The 16,460-nt window shown below is 50.8% G+C and overlaps 1 protein-coding gene across 2 annotated transcripts in view; it reads right to left on the bottom strand.

The window, feature by feature from the left end:
* The window catches only part of VAV1 (vav guanine nucleotide exchange factor 1), a 60,197-nt gene that overhangs the window by 25,178 nt on the left and 18,559 nt on the right, over window positions 1-16,460 (bottom strand). For both annotated transcript variants that reach the window (XM_050925670.1, XM_050925671.1), the window contains exons 2-7: window positions 15,757-15,873; window positions 6,045-6,103; window positions 4,878-4,943; window positions 2,984-3,092; window positions 2,407-2,502; window positions 967-1,035 (exon numbers count right to left, since the gene is read on the bottom strand). In XM_050925670.1, the coding sequence (XP_050781627.1) occupies window positions 967-1,035; window positions 2,407-2,502; window positions 2,984-3,092; window positions 4,878-4,943; window positions 6,045-6,103; window positions 15,757-15,873 (516 nt within the window). The remainder of the gene's footprint in view (window positions 1-966; window positions 1,036-2,406; window positions 2,503-2,983; window positions 3,093-4,877; window positions 4,944-6,044; window positions 6,104-15,756; window positions 15,874-16,460) is intronic.

The raw sequence follows: 16,460 nt of genomic DNA, 5'->3' as shown, positions 1-16,460 counted from the left end.
GTCCCAGCTCTATTTTTGTTTATCCTTCCATCTAGTTTGAGCTGAATTCGCTCACGATCACTTGAACCAAGGTTGTCCCCTACAACAATTTCTTCTGTGAGGTCCTCACTACTCACCAAAACCAAATCTAAAATGGTTTCCCCTCTTGTTGGTTCTTCAACTACTTGATGAAGAAATCCATCAGCTATCACATCCAGAAAAATCTGATTCCTATTATTACTACTAGCACTTGTCCTCCAGTCTATATCTGAGAAGTTAAAGTCTCCCTGGGCTAACACCTGATGTAAAATTTGCCCAGTCCCCACTGATGGAGCAGGATTCCATTGTACTGGGTGCTGTACACTCTGTACAGAACAGTAATATCAGTGGGGCCAGATCGCCAGCGAGTGCAGGCCCACTGGAATCAATGGGCCAGACTCTTCAGCTGGTGTTAATGAGATCACCTTGTTCTAACAACCAGGTCTCACTCCTATCCAGGAATAGAACCCAGGAGTCCTGACTAACAATCCATCTTGATCTAACCCCTAGACCAGACTCCTTTCTAGAGCCAGGAATAGAACCCAGGAGTTCTGACTACTAAGCTAGCTCGTCCTAACCAGCAGGCCACACTCACCTACCAGAGCCTTTCAGTTCTAGGAACCTACCCATGACCTACTGCAGGAGATAGGGTGACATTCATAACTACCCCTGCATGAATTGCCAGTGAAATTTGGATTCAGGGCCTTCAACACAGGCTGCTGCCTTTTGAGATAAAGGAGCAACTCTATCTGCTGCTAGCAATAGCAGGTTGTTATCCAGTTTGTGGAATAGCCACTGGAATGGGGGGATATGTAGCACACACTGAACTTCTGAGTCACACAGTCCTCTAAACAGGGAAGGTGCATTAATGGGTGGTATTTAGCCTGGGTTTCCAGGATGGAGCTTAGTTCAAGTCAGGAGAGGTATATGAAGAAGAGAGCAACTTACCTCAATGTTGATGAAAATGTTCTCCATGTCCTCGGGCTTTAGAAATCTCTGCAGGGGCTTCATAAAGTGCTGCAAACACACAACGGGGAGTCATCACGCAGGGCAGACCTGTCTGAATCACATGGCTCAGGGGCCGGATTCCACAGACAAACCCTGGCTGGATTTTCATGGAACAGACCTAAGGGGGCAGGGGTTGCTGGGACTGCAGATGGGGTAGTGGGCAAGGAAACAGCATTGTCATTTAAAGGGGCCACCTTCCTAGAGAGGGTAAAACACGTGCCTCTGTGATTCAGGGGTTCAAGGTCAAATGTGTAAGCCAAAGGTTGAAGTGGTCCAGGAGTTAAAGCTTCGTTCAATCCAAAGTTAAAGTGAGCTCAATCTATTCAGCTCAACAAAGAGAAAGTTAAGGGGTGATGTGATTATGGCCAATAAGTACTGACATGGGAAATAAATATTAGAGAATGGTCTCTTCTGTCTAGCAGAGAAAGGTCCAATGACTGGAGGTTGAAGCTAAACAAATTCAGACTGGAAAGAAGGCGTAAACTTTTAACTGGGAGGGTAATTAACCATTGAAACAATTGACCAAGGGTTGTGGTTGATTCTCCCATCACTTTTCAAATCAAAATTGGATGTTTTTATAAAAGATCTACTCTAGGTAGATCTCTTTGGCCTGCGACATCAAGGAGGTCAGACTAGATGATCACCATGGGCCTTTGTAGGCTTGGAACATATCATTCTATGTCTCTAAGCTTGAAGGTTAAAGTGATTCAGGAGTTAAAGGTTGGTCCAAATTTTTCGGTTGACATTTTTTTGTATAGAAAATTGGAGCGTTGACATTTTCACGGAAAGCATCTGCCTTCCTCCATCATTTTCGATTTTTCTTTTTTGGGTCAGAAAACTGAAAAACGTCCAGCTTTGGACCAAAACTCTTTGAGGTGATTTCTTTTCTTTTCACTTTTTCGTCAAAAACATGTCAGGTTTTTGATGAAAAATCAAAAATGGTCACTGAAAATTGTGTTCTCAATTAAATGTTTTGCAGAACCCCTAGCATTTTTCTACCAGCTCTGGGGGAAAGCTCCTCTTCTCCTTAGGTATGGTGAGAACTACCGGACTCATCCCCCATGGTGGGGCGGGTGTCTGTGTGGACTGAATCTGTAGTCACTGCCTCCACCCCAAGTAACACCACCGCAACCTTTGGCCTCATGCCACCATTGGCTCTGACCCTCTTTCATGCCAACCTGGCCTTTTCAAGGGTGTCCTCCCAGCTCCTGCCACCCACGCAGCCCTCCCATTAAGGGGGCAGGGGAAGCCAAACTGAGATGAGCCCCTTGTTCACCATGTCATACCTCTACCTATGTCACCAGGGGAAAGGTCCGCACCCGCAGCTGGCCGAGTGGCCAGCAGAGATGGCAGGACCGGTGGGCCGTCCACCTTTCGTACCTGGTAGATGGATTCTAGTGTGTCTGTATATTTCTCCTCCGTCTGTCTGATTTCTTGAAGGCAGCAGTTCCGCTTATCCAGCTCTGTCATCTTCTGCTGCAGGAAGACACAGTGCAGATTCTTGACATTCAGTAACCTTAACCCTGGGGGCCAGATGCCCAGCTGGAGACCCCACAACCCTCCCCAAGCTAGTAATCGAACCCAGGGACCCAGACTCAAACCCCCCTACTCTAACCACTAGAGTCCAGCTCTCTTCTCAAGCTGGGAACAAAGCCCAGGAGCGCTGACTCCCTCTCCTCTCTGCTCTACCCCCTGGGCCCCTCTCCCCTTCCAGGAGTCTTGACTGCTATCCCCTCCTCTAACCTCTACATCCTACTCCTCTATCAGAGCTGGGAACAGAACCCAGGAGTCCTGACTCCCAGCCCCTGGCTTTGACCATTGGCTCACACTCCCCTCCCCCGAGAATGGAACCCAGGAGTCCTAGGATATCTCCACATGCTGAATACCTCAAGCCACCTTCGTGGTACAGCCCACTCCAGCAGCAGGGACTCAGCAACGCATCCTTCCTGTTACTTACTGGCATGACAACTGGCTCCGACCTCATCAGGTCTTCATAGATTTCATCTCCTTCCGCCTCCTCATTCTCCACGCAGTCGTACAGGTCGTCATCTTCCTCCACCGTGTCACTGGGGAGTTGAGAGCAAGAAGGAAGCTCAGTGCCCTGGACCGGGTCTGACCCCTTATCTTGCAGAATAGTCCAGATGTTCAAACTCAAGGGCCAAAATTCAATATTTAGGCACCTAAATAAGTGGTCTGATTCTCAGAAGTGATAAGTTCCCCCAAGGGTTCCTCAACACTTTCTGATTAATATCTGCACAGACCCCGACTGAGATCAGGGCCCCATTGTGCCAGATTCTGCACAGACCTGGACTGAGATCAGGGCCCCCACTGTGCCAGGCACTGCACAGAACTGGACTAAGAACAGGGCTCCCATTGTGCCAGATGTTGCTAGGGTTGCCATGTGTCTGGATTTTGACAGGAGCACCTGGTCCAAAAGGGACTCTGGCAACTCCGGTCAGCATCACTGACCGAGCCATTAAAAGTCCGGTTGGCAGGACTGGCAGGCTCCTTACCTTGCTCCCTGGCCCCTAGAGGTAGAGTTGGCCGGAGGGGTCCATGCAGTGTCCCCCACCCCAAGCGCTGGCTCTGCAGCTCCCATTGCCCAAGAACCGTGACCAATGGGAACTGCGGGAGCAGCATCTGCAGACAGGGATAGTGTGCAGAGCTGCCTGGCCACACCTCTGCCTAGGAGCCGAGGGACATATTGCCGCTTCCGGGAGTTGCCTGAGGTGAGCGCCTCCTGGAGCCTGTACCCCTTACCCCCTCCTGCACTCCAATCCCCTGCCCCAGCCCTGAGCTCCCTCCTGCACACCAAACCCCTCATCCCCAGCCCCACCCCAGAGCCCACACTCCTAGCCAGACTCCACACACTCTCCTGCACCCCACCCCCCAACCCAGAACCCCCTCCTGCACCCTGAACCCCTCATTTCTGGCCTCACCCTGGATCCCGCACCCCCAGCCTACAGCCCGTACCCCCTCCCCCAACCCAACCTGGAGTCCCATCCCACACTCTGAAGCCCTCGTCCTCGGCTGTACCCCCAGCTGGAGCCCTCACCCCCTCCCACACCCCAACCCCCTGCCCCAGCCCAGAGAAGATGAATGTGAGTGAGTGCAGGTGGGGGAGAGCAAGCATCAGAGGGAGGGGGGAATGTGTGAGTGGGGGTGGGGCCTCAGAGAAGGGGTATGGCCTTGGGGAAGGGGCAGGGCAAGGGTGTTCGGTTTTGTATGATTAGAAAGTTGGCAACCCTCTGCATAGCCCCTGACTGAGATCACACCCCCCATTGTGCCGGGTGCTGCACAGATCCCGACTGAGATCAGGGCCTGTCGTCTTGGGCACTGCACAGACCCCCAAAAAGATGGGAGCCCTCATTGTGCTGGGCACCTCACAGACTTCAAGTGAGATCAGGGCCCTCATTATTCCAGGCACTGCACAGACTCCAACCAAGACTGGGGTCCCCCTTGTGCTAGGCCAGTGTTTAATTTGTGCCAGGGCTGAGCCCCAGGACGTCTGGGCCTGGCCGTTCAGAGCCCCGGCGCCTCCGGGCCTGGCCGTTCAGAGCCAGACTTGCCACATCAGTTATGAATGTAAAAAAATGGCTTGAGCTGCAGCACCTTTTTCATGACAAACTAAGCACCGTGTTGGACACTGCACAGACTCATAACGAGAGAGTCCCCACCCCGAAGAGTTTGCAATATAAACAGGCAAGACAAAGCCAAGAGCGTAGTCTCCATTTTAGAGAGGCAGAGTCGCCCAGTGGAAAAGCAGGGAACAGGACCCATTTGAGTGCCAAGCCAATGCTCTCTCCAGGTCACCCCCTATGGCTTTTGGCGGAGACACAGAGGGCACTTACTCAATCTGATCCGAAAGGTCACCGTAAATGTCGTTGTCCGCGACGCTGTCCTCGGTGGGGAAGGGCCTGAAAGAGGACAGAGACGGCTCATGATCAGGTTATAACGTGGACAAGCCTCGTTTGCGAACGTCTCCTCTCCAGGAGGGTTCATCTCTCTGGCCTGTTTTACCCTTGCTGCCCCATGTCCCAGCGGCACAGGGCTGCCTGCATCCCTGCCCCTATCATGGAGCTGATCAGCCAGAAGGGGTCACTCCAGAGGCCGTCCGTGGGCAAACATCGACAGATGTCATGGTCAACCAAGATAGCCATCTACTAACCACATCACCACCACAGCTGATAACTTCTAAGGGCTGGTCCACACTAGGGGGGGAAATCGATCTTAGATACGCAACTTCAGCTATGTCAAGCAATCGATTTTAACCCGCCGATACGGCGGGTAGTCTGGACATAGCCTAATTGAGGAGAAGGGCTGGGAGGTAGAACTAGGCCCTCCGATATGGTTTGATGGGGAACAGTTTTCCTGTTCTGTAAATATAAGAGTTCAAAAATTTTCCCATATTGAATTGGGGGCAAAAAGCTGCAATCTTGAAACTAGAACTGCACTGAGAAAAGTAATTTTTTTTTCTTTTCAGGTGCATTGGAATGTTTCATTTCAATCATTTCAAACGTTTTGTTTAGACCAGCCAATTTATTCCCTTTTTTTAAAAATCTGTCTAATTAGCTTCAATCTCCCAATGAAAAGTTGTTTCCAACTGAAGAACTGGGATTTCTCCATTTTGAAAATATCCAAATGACACATTCTGACCATCTCAAAACTTTCTTCCGAGTCAGGAAGAATTGGGCCAACTTTCACAGCCAGTTTTGGTGTCAATGAATCAGCATTTTCCGATGAAAAAATGATTTATTGGAAAATTCCTACCCTCGATATCACCCAGTGTGGGACTCTGGATCCCTGGGTCGTGGATTCTAGACCCGTGAAGGCTGCCTGATTAGGGCCATAAACTAGGATCCTTCTCAGCAAAGAGAGGCCAGGTGATATTAATGAACTACCAGGCTTATTATCCCATTCACCAGCACATTCCAAAGAGAAATAAAGCCACCTCACATATGCATATTCAAATTCCCTGCTGTAGCACTCAACCAGGGTGTGTTGCCAACCTTACTTACATGATCCCCTTGGACTGAGCTATCTGAGTCCATGAGAGAATCGACAAGGTCTCGATCACCTAGGAGGGGAGAGAGGGGCATGTTACATCAGTGGACAAGATGGACAATTGCAAGGGTGGCAAGAGAACCGTAGCAAGGGTGGATTGGACCCACAGAACCCGGATTGGAACTCCCCAGGGCTCTGGGAATGCAGCGTTGCCCCGTGAGAATGTTAAACTGAGAGCAATGGAGAGTGATCCCCCACCCACTGAGTGCAGTGGAGACTCCCACTCCCAGGGGAGCTGCTGAATGCTCAGCACGATTGCAAATATGGCCCCTTGGTGCTAAACCCCAGGGGTTTCCGTGCCCTGGGTTAAAAAGAGCAGCAGGCTGGGGATCTTCCCAGGATTTTCCCAGCCCCAAAACCTGCTGGGCCAGCTGACCTCAATCCCCAAATGTGTGGCTTTCCCAAAGTACAAAAAGAAAAAAACAGAAATGTCTCTGTCCAGGGAGCTTTTATTCCAGAGAACAAGAAAGAACCAATGTAAACTCTCCATGAAAGCAAAACGAACATGTACTCAGGGACACAAGGTCTCTCACACACAAAGCCCCTTTGTAACACCCTGCATCTGGACTGCAACACAGAACAATAGCCACCCAGCAGCTGTCTCTGCAGATAGATAAGGAGAACCCTCCTGGACACAGATCTTCTTTAAGGCACCATATGTCATACAAACAGCACACCAATTATCTGGGGGCTTTGGGTGCTTCTTCTCTACACGTGGTTTAAAGGACTTTGTGACCCTTGGATTGAAAGGGCAATATAAATCTATATTGAACTCCTGCTTCCAGCGTGCCCCCTGCTGCTGTGATGGGGAAAGCACCACAAAACCAAAACTGGAGCTCCTTAAAGGCCAGCTGGGGACACCCACTCACTTCTCAGGAACCACTATTTATTATTGTTATGATTTATTTGTGTTATAGTAGCACCTACAGATCCCTGCGCGAGATCAGCCCCCCCCCACCACGCCATTGTTCCGGGCACTGCACAGACCCCCACCGAGATCAGGGCCTCGTTGTGCCAGGCACTGCACGGACTCCCACCGAAATCAGGGCCCCGTTGTGCTGGGCACTGCAGAGTCACAGTAAGAGACAGTCCCTGCCCTGAAGAGTTTATAATCTAAATAGACAAAGGGTGGGTGGGGAAATAGAGACCCGAGAGGGGAAGCGACTTGCCCAAGGTCACCTAGCAGTTCAGTGGCAGGAAATGCTCCTATCCTTGCCCCTGAACTCTGGGGCAGTTCACCAGGCCCAGACGCGCAGCGGCAGAGTTCTATTGAGGGTTACTTGAATTGTGAGCTCTGTGGAACAAGAAACTTCTCTTTGCTCTGTGTTTGTGCAGCACCTGGCACAGCAGGTCTTGGTCAGTGACTGGGGCTCCCAGGCAGGGCCATAATCATGATAAATAATAATAATTCTAGGCTCGACCCAGCAACACAGAGGTGACCCTAAGGGACATGCTAGGGCAGCTAAACTGACTATTCCAGACCCAGAAGGATGTCGCTGTGCTGTATTGCAACATGGGAGCTCTGCACACGTTGCCCAGCGCGCTGATCCTGCCAAGGAAATGTTGCAGCACTGACCGCCTGCCTTCTTCCCTAAGACAGAGCTGGAGCATCGGGGCTGGTTGGGGAGCAAGGGAAGTGAGTATTTGGGGTGCGTATGGTGGGACCTAACTTGCACTGTGGCTCCGGGTGACTCTCTAAGATGGTGTCAGGTATCAGAGGGTAGCCATGTTAGTCTGGATCTGTAAAAGCAGCAAAGAATCCTGTGGCACCTTATAGACTAACAGACGTTTTGGAGCATGAGCTTTCGTGGGTGAATACCCACTTCCTCAGATGCATGTCTCTAAGATGGCTGCCTCATGAACCAAAGCCCCAAGTGACTCCAATCTAGGGTTGCCAACCAGACAGTCCAGGTTTCACCCTTGTGTGTCCAGGTGCCATCTGGCAAGCCCTGAGGTCCTGCTTTTTGATCGTGGGTGGGGGGAAGGTGGAGCAGGGGCTTTGCGGAAAGAGGCGAGGCCTTGGGGGTCCAGTTACCAGCCATTAAAAAGGTGGCACCCTGCTCCAATTAACGCCAAAAGGGGGCCAGGAGCAAGGGGGCGGGGCGTGATTGGGCAATCAATGGTCCACAGACATCTTAAAGCCTCTTAAAGGGGGCAGGGCAGGGAGGAGAAAGGGACAATCAGAGATAATCTCTATGTGATATCTTGGGACATTTGATCTGTGGAGCAGGTTATGTCACCTCAGACCGGCCTCTCTGGGAGGAAGCACAAAACTCTCCACTTCCTTCTTGGCCAAGACTATTTGACACATTCTCGGGCGTGCTGGGGGAGCTTTTCCCTTTTCCCTGTTCAGCAGGGTTCATGGGAGGCAGCTCCGGGGAGGGTGTCACTGTCACACAAGTCACTGAGAGGGAGCGGGGAGGTTGATTTACTAGCAGTGATCATGAAGCCAAGTGCATGGATGGGGGGCTTCAGGGACAGGCAACAGCAATGATCAGGAGCCTGGAAGAACTCTCCTATGAAGAGAGATTGAAGCGAACAGGAGGCAAATATGCGGATACAGAATAAGGGATTCACAGATTATAAAGCCAGAAGGGACATTGAGATCAAGTGTGACAACTAGAGAAAACAGAGGGGGAGTTAGACCAGCAAATGTTAAATGTTTTGGAAGACAGAGAAATTCATCAGGGATAAAACAACCCCTCACTATTGGGGATTAAGAAGATTTTCCCGAGGGGAGATTATCCCACATGAGCCTCTGCAGCGTGTGGTGCTGGCCACTGTCTGAGGCAGAATATGGGACTAGATGGACTCTGAGTCTGACTGTTATTGTTATTTATTAAGAATATTATGGTAGCTCCTAGGAGCCCCAATCTTGGCCTAGGACCTCATTGTGCTAGGCACTGTACATTATTTATTCAATGTATTACGGTAGTGTTAGAAGTCCCAGTCACAGATCAGGTGCCAAGTGTGCTAGGTGCTGTACAAACATACAACAAAAAGACAGTCCCTGCCCCAAAGAACTTTTTCAATCTGGCAGTTCCTATTTCATTTCCCCAAAGCCCAGTAAACTAGTAGCTCTCTTCCCTAGGTGTTTATCTGACCCCCACCAGTGTCATATCTGAGTGCCTCACAATCTTTACCACATTTACTCCCACAGCACCCCCTGGATGGCAGAGCAGGGCTGTTATGCCCATTATTCAGATAGGAACTGAGGCACAGAGATTTGCTCAAGGTCACAAAGAGATGCTGTGGCAGAGCAAGGAATCTAACCCGGGCCTTCTCAGCACTGTTCTGTCCTCAGCATCATTGTAGTAAGGGAATGTGGAGCATCAGCTGTTCTCAGCGTGCATGGGAGACAGACCCCAGGTCAGGCTTCAACCTCTCTTCTGAGGCTGCCAGCGTGGGCTGGGGCAAGATCAGTGCCAATTGCGAGGGTTTGGGATGCGGCCTGCTAGGATCTGGGCTGAGGCCCAGAAAACTCACTCGCACCAGGTTCTAATCTCCTCTCTACACGTATCTTTACAGATCCGCAACCAGCTCCACTGTCGCTGAGGTTTCAAAATGGAGCAAACTGAGCCCGGGCCTATAATAGTAACAGCTAGTTCTCCTGGAGCACTTTTCATCTGTAGTTCTCAAAGCCCTTTTCAAAGGAATCCATATCACTATCCCTGCTGTACAGGTGGGGAAATTGAGGCACGGAGGTGAGGCAGTGACTTGCCTAAATTCATCCAGCAGACCAGGGACAGAGGTGAGATCCCCAGAAACAGGAAATTACAGGACAGTTCAAACATCAAGCATAGGACTGCAAATGGCCATTTCTCACACACTGACCTGGGCATCCTCCATCCCAAAGAGGCAATTCTCCATAGTCTAAATGGGGAAACTGAGGCACGGGAGGTGGGGGCAGGGAAACAATGTGCTTGAAGTCATGTGGTGAGTCAGTGGCAAAAATGGGAATAGAATCCAAACTCCCAGGCCCCCTGCTCTAACCACATGAGGCCACTCCCCTCCCAGAACTGGATTTAGAACCCAGGAGCCCTGACTCCTAGCCCGCCCTGTTCTAAACCCTGCACTCCCCTCTCAAAGCTGGGGAGAGAACCCAGAAGCAGCTATTAGTCAAAACTAACTAACAAATGCTAGACCGCGGCACATAGGTAAGGAGACCATCGATCCATAGTTGGAAATGCCAGGCAAATAGGAGGCAGCTTGCTGAGTGGACAGCCCAGGGGACACTGAACCAGGGGATCTCCACAGCTTTCAGCATGAGTCTCTCCAGCTTCCGCTAAAGAAGCAGCTTCATTGCAGCTCTAACCAACCCACCATCTCTGTGGCTCAGGCACAGAACTGGGGACACGTAACACACTGAGCACCCTAACCCCCTCCTGGATGGAATCAGAACTGGGTTGACTGTATGTGTGTCACACAGGCCCTATACTGCCAACAGCAAATGGCATTTCTGCCACTGCACAGGTGTCAGAGGATGACCTATAGCAATAATAGTATCATCTAGCACTTTTCATCTCAAAGCACTTTGCAAAGGAAGCTAGGTTTGTTACCCCCCATTTTACAGAGGGGAAAACTGAGTCACGGGGAGGCAACATGATTTGCTCACAGTCACTGGCAAAGCTAGCACTAGAACACAGGTCTCCCAGGTCAGTGGTCTAACCACCAGACCATACTGCCTCATACTATTAGACTTTTATGGCCCCAAATATCACAATGTCTGAGCATCTGACCCTCTTTAATCTGTTTTTATCCTCACACAACCCTGGGAGATAAGGCAGTGCTGTGATCCCCATCTGATAGCTAGAGAAGCAGATGCACAGGGAGATCTGCTCAAGGCCACTCAGGAAGCCTATAGCAAAGTAGGGCCTTGCACTCAGCTGGGCAGTGAGTGCTCTAACCATTGCACCATCCCATCCCCAAGTCTCAGATCTGAAGCACCAGGGGTCTAACTTTGAGCCTTCACCCCTGTCACCGGGAAGCCCTCGTCCCCCATGACGCGCAGCAGCATCACAGTACGTGACACACGCACCCAACCATTCAGCTCTGTGAAAGCCAGAGAAAGCTGCTAGCCCCAGCTCCTCTTCCACGCCCCAGCAGAACAGAAACTTAGCGAGCGGCCCAACCTCGACAGGATGCAAGATCTAAAAGAAAAACCACACACGAGCTGCAGCACCAGAGCCGCAGAGACACAGCAAGCGCGTCTCGCGTGCAGTGAGAACGCGGCCTTTGCAGACCCACAGATTTTGGGACCAGACGAGACCATTCGAGCATCAGATCGAAGCTTGAGACCAACCATTTGCGTTTGTCTAAAACATCTTCCAGAAAGGCTGTATCTGAAAACCTTAAGAGATGGAGAATCCACCACTGAACTGGGGAGTTTCTGGCAGTGATTACCCCCCGACACATTGTTTAAAATTGGTGCCTTGTTTCTAATTTGAATGAGTCTGGCTTTTCCCTTCCAGCTGCTGGTTCTTGCTGATCCTTTCTTCAGTTGATTAAAGAGCCCTTTAATAGACGGTATTTTTCTTCTGCATCTGTGGGTACGCTGACTACACTGTACATTCTGGTATGTCTACACTGCAGTCAAAGACCCATGGCACGACCGTGGCTGGCCCAGGTCAGTTGATTCGGGATTGTAGGGCATTGAAATTGCAGTGTAGCTGTTTGAGCTCGGGTTGGGGGTGGGTCTCGGAGCCCAGGGTCCAGCTTGAATGTCTACACTGCTATTTCTAGCCCCACAAGCCCGAGCCAGCTGGGCCAGGCTCTGAGCCTTGCCGCCCTGGGTTTTATAATTGCAGTGTAGATGTACCCCAAGCCTGGGCTCTGATTCAGGTTTGAGCCCAAGCCCCCCTTTTGTCTACACACAGATCAGTCTGACTCAGGTCAGCAAGCACTCCGCACCTAGACCCCTTTTAGGGGGCTGGGTCAGAGCCCAAGTCCTGTGGTGACTTGGGTCCAAGCCCTGTCATTTTGTAATGTGGACACAGCTCAAGCCACAGTTCCAAGTTGTGCAGTGCAAGCTGGGTCCAGCAACTGGCTTACAATGCAGTGTGGACAGTCAAGCTCGGGCTCATAGACTCATAGACTCATAGACTCTAGGACTGGAAGGGACCTCGAGAGGTCATCGAGTCCAGTCCCCTGCCCTCATGGCAGGACCAAATACTGTCTAGACCATCCCTAATAGACATTTATCTAACCTACTCTTAAATATCTCCAGAGATGGAGATTCCACAACTTCCCTAGGCAATCTATTCCAGGGCTGGGAAACACTTAGTCCACAAACCTGGGTCCCACAGACCTGGCCTTCGTGTGCAGTGTAGACATACCAAGTGGGGTCAGGAGGGCTAGCGAGCCAGCTCTTCTTGGGGAAAGGTGGACACTCCCTAAAGAAACATTTCTCAAAGACAGCCACCGTGGCCGCGTGTGGCCATCAGTGGCTTTACATGTGGCCACGACAGTCTCCTGGGTGGTGCTGGGGCAAAGCATCACGCGCCCCCCCTTTGTTGCTCCTGGATGCGCTGCCCTGCACACCTCTGGAGAGAGGTGGGGTACAACAGTGCAGGAGCAATGTGAGTTCTTATCCACGTTGCGGGGCAGGGGTTGGGCAGCAGGCTCCAGCGGTGGGACTCCAGGAACCCGGCAATGCGGCCTGGGCTCCGACCGTGGGGCAGTGGGTACTGACTCCCGCCCTCGGCTCTGGCCACGTGGCCCTGACCTCCAGCTGCAGGCCTCCAGCCTCTTGCACCTGGTTCCAGCTGGGTGGCAGCAAGTGCAAGCCAGTTCCAGACTCCAGCCACGCAGTGGCGGGCGCTGACTCCTGACTCCAGCTACACACCCCTGGGCTCCAGCTCCAGGCTCTGGCCCTGCAGCAGCAGCATCCACTGGCCTCGGGCGCTGACCCACAGCTCCGGCTGCACAGCAGCGGGCTCCGATCCCTGGCTCCGGCCATGCAGTTCCTGTCCCCAGCTCCAGGTTCTGGCTGTGGGTACTAAGCCCCGGCCCTGGCCACTTGGCAGCAGACACTACGCCCTGGCTCTGGCCACATGACAGTGGGGCTCATCATCCTTTCTCCCCCGCCCCCCGGACCCAGCTGCCTTCCTGGCCTCCCATCCATCCCCTGCATTGTGGGCCCCCGCTGCCTCCCCTTTCCATCCTCCCAGGCCCCATCCAGAGCTTAATGGGTCCTGGGACTTGCTGGGGAAAGTGATATTAACAAACATGCAAGTATCACTTTTCTCAGCAGACTTACTAGCATCTGTGAAAAGTGACACTTGTGTGTTTGTTAATATCACTTACCACTTTTCCTAGCCTCCCAGGTAGTTACTAAGTGCGCTGTGACGTTAACAAACATACAAAGATCATTTTTCACAGCAAGCCCCAGGACCCATTAAGCCCTGGATGAGGGGCCAAAGTGGGAGGCAGCATTATCTTTGTTACTGAGTCTGCCAAAAACCCCTACAAATACAAATGACAGTGATCTGGATGGGACTCTGCGCATATTTAATTCTTTTTCCTAAAGTTAATTAAGTATTTTAGGGAAAAATTGTCAGTGCAACCACCAGTGAGAGTTGGTGGCCGCACTCTGACGCCACCAAACAATTGCTGCGAGAAACCCTACCCTAAAGGGAGCAGATTTATCGTCCAACAAATACGTACTCAAAGCACTTTACAACTGTGAGCCATTTACTCCATTTTTAGTTGGGGAAACTGAGGCACAGAGCAAGTGTAGCATCTTCAAGGTCTCACAATAACAAAGTCAGGAATAGAACCCACAGCTCGTGAGGGTTCGTCCACTGCTCTAGCCACCAGACCGTACTGCTCTAGGAGGCAAGTGGCTTTCCTTGAAGACTCCTTTAATGTGATCAGGCTTGACAAAGCTCTGGCTGAGATGATTTAGTTGGGAATCGGTTCTACTCTGAGCAGGGGGTTGGACTAGATACCTCCTGAGGTCCCTTCCAACCCTGATATTCTATGATTCTATGTCTCAGCCTTGCAATGGCCTTGGCTGCACTGATAAATTCAGTATGGCCAGCTACAAACTTTCAAAAATCAGGAGCCAGGTTCCAAAACAAGCACCAGATTGTCTTACACATCACAAGATTTAAAAACAATAATACTCCATTTGGGTTTTTTTTCCAGATCTTTTGTTCAGAAAGGGAAAAATTCAATAAAAAGTTGGACAATTATTTAAAAAAAGGTCAATAACAATTTTGGTAAAAATGTCACTAAAATTTTCACCCCCAAATTCATCAATATTTTCACCTTTTTTGGTTTTTGCAAATATTGTCCCCCTAACTCACAAGTATTTCTTGAAGATTTTTATTAATATTTTCCCCCAAAATCTTTGTGCATTTTCCCCAATTTCTCCCAAATCACTAAAAAAGGGTCCTGAATATTTTCAGTAACATCGCCACACAATTTTCCACCGGTATCACCAGCCAAAAGTTCACTAAGGTTTTCATACACAAAAACCACTAAAGTTTTCAAAAAAAATCTTCACTAATATTTTCATGACAATTTTCAGCATTATCACACAATTGGTCACTAAAGTTTCCACTGACATTTTCACACACAAAAAGTCACCCCAAAAAAAATCACAAATATTTTTTGTGCAAATGGGTCTGTTTCGATCCATGGTGATATTTTTCACCAAATTGGTTCACGGCTTCTCAAGCCGCGCTATTTAACCACTCATTACGGCACCTGCTAAGTGCTAGCAGTGACTCATTGAGGCTAGGGTTAGGGGGCAGGGGAGCAGGGTTTGGGAGGAGTCTGACTCTTTCTGAAACTATTTGAGAAACCTCAGGTGTAAAAAGAAACTGAAAAAAACCAAAAACAAGTTCCACTTCTGTCGTGTGGGTGGATGGGGGAGAGGCAAGAATGGGGCACTGGGTCTCACTATGGCACACTAAACACACAAAGTGCCCATTTATTTGGCTATGGACAATGGTTATACTGTACAGTCTAAACAGCAGTGGGGGTACGTTAGAACAAGGCGTGGAGTGGATGGAAGTCAGGACTCCTGGGTTCTATCTATAACTCTGGGAGAGGGGTGGGGACTAGTGTTTGGAGCAAGGGGGCACCAGGGAGCCAGGGCTCTTGAGTTCTTTCTCCAGCTCTGGGAGGGGAGGGCAGTGATGTCTAGTGGTTAGAGCAGGGAAGCTGGGAGTCAGGACTCTTGGGTTCTATTGCCAGCCCTGGGAGGGGAGTGGTGTCTAGTGGTTATTCAGAGGGGGAGTGGCACTGGAAGCCAGGTCCTGTGGGTTCATCACCAGCTCTGAGAGCGAGTGTGGTTTAGTGGTTAGAGAGGGACACTAGACGCGAGGATTCTTGGCTTTACGGCTGATGCTCTGTGCGGCCCTTCGTCAAGCCACTTCCCCTCTTTGAGCCTCGATTTCCCCACATGCCATCTCAGAGTTGAGAACAAGACTGGGGATTCCTTCCCTGCTCTGCCACCGACTCCCTGGGGAACCTGGGCAAGTCATTTAGCTGCTCTGTGCCTCAGTTTCCCCACCTTAACACGAGGACATTAACACTTCCCTGCCATGCAATGGGATTGCGAGGAAAAAATGCATTAAAGACTGTGAGTCGCCCAGATGCCACAATGATGGGCACCAAATAGAAACCAATCAAAAATCCAACCAATCAAAGGCTGACCTTCCCAAAATCCCGCACGTCAAAGAGATCGAAGACTTCAAAGAGCTCGTTCTTGCGCAGGCCGAACTTATCGCAGCAGGTGGAGAGGAAGGTGCGGATGTTCTTGAGACACAGGAACTGAAAAGGAAACAGGAGTCGATGCTTAATCTGCAAGCTCATTGGGGCAGGGGCTTCCCTTTTATGGCCGCATGTCTGTGGCAGCCCCATAGGGCCCTGATCCCTGATGGGGGGGTCAGGGGCTGCTGCATTACACATGCATGGTAATAAATTAGGGGCAGCAGGTCTTTTCCTCACCAGTGCCTCCTCTGTGCTGGTTCTGGTGGCCACCAGAACAGCAGCATCGTATCCCCCCATTCAATCCCCAGGACATGAGCCTGCTATGGGCCAGCTCATCTGCTTGAGCCCTCAGCTCAGTCCCTGTCTTGGCAGCCTCTGTGAGGGGTTTGTCAAGGGGAGAGCAGATCTCGAGAGAGGGGGATCTGGGAATGGTGACAGAGCAGTCCCAGGAGACAGGAAGTCGGAGGGTCAGACAGAAGGTCTGGCTAGATTTGCCTGGCTTAAGAAGGGTTAGTGGAGCTCTGAGGAAGGAAACCTATGAGGCTGAAGAGAGTTCAGCTTGGCTTCTCGAGTCCCAGCAACTTCCCACATAGACAGAGGGTGATGGGCTCCAGTGGGTGGGGGGGAATTCCTCAGAGAAGGTGCGG

The sequence above is a fragment of the Gopherus flavomarginatus genome, chromosome 16 (assembly GCF_025201925.1).
Source record: "Gopherus flavomarginatus isolate rGopFla2 chromosome 16, rGopFla2.mat.asm, whole genome shotgun sequence".
Lineage (NCBI taxonomy): Eukaryota > Metazoa > Chordata > Testudines > Testudinidae > Gopherus > Gopherus flavomarginatus.
The sequence above is the reverse complement of the archived record's forward strand: the minus strand, read 5'-3'. Positions and strand labels throughout refer to the sequence as shown.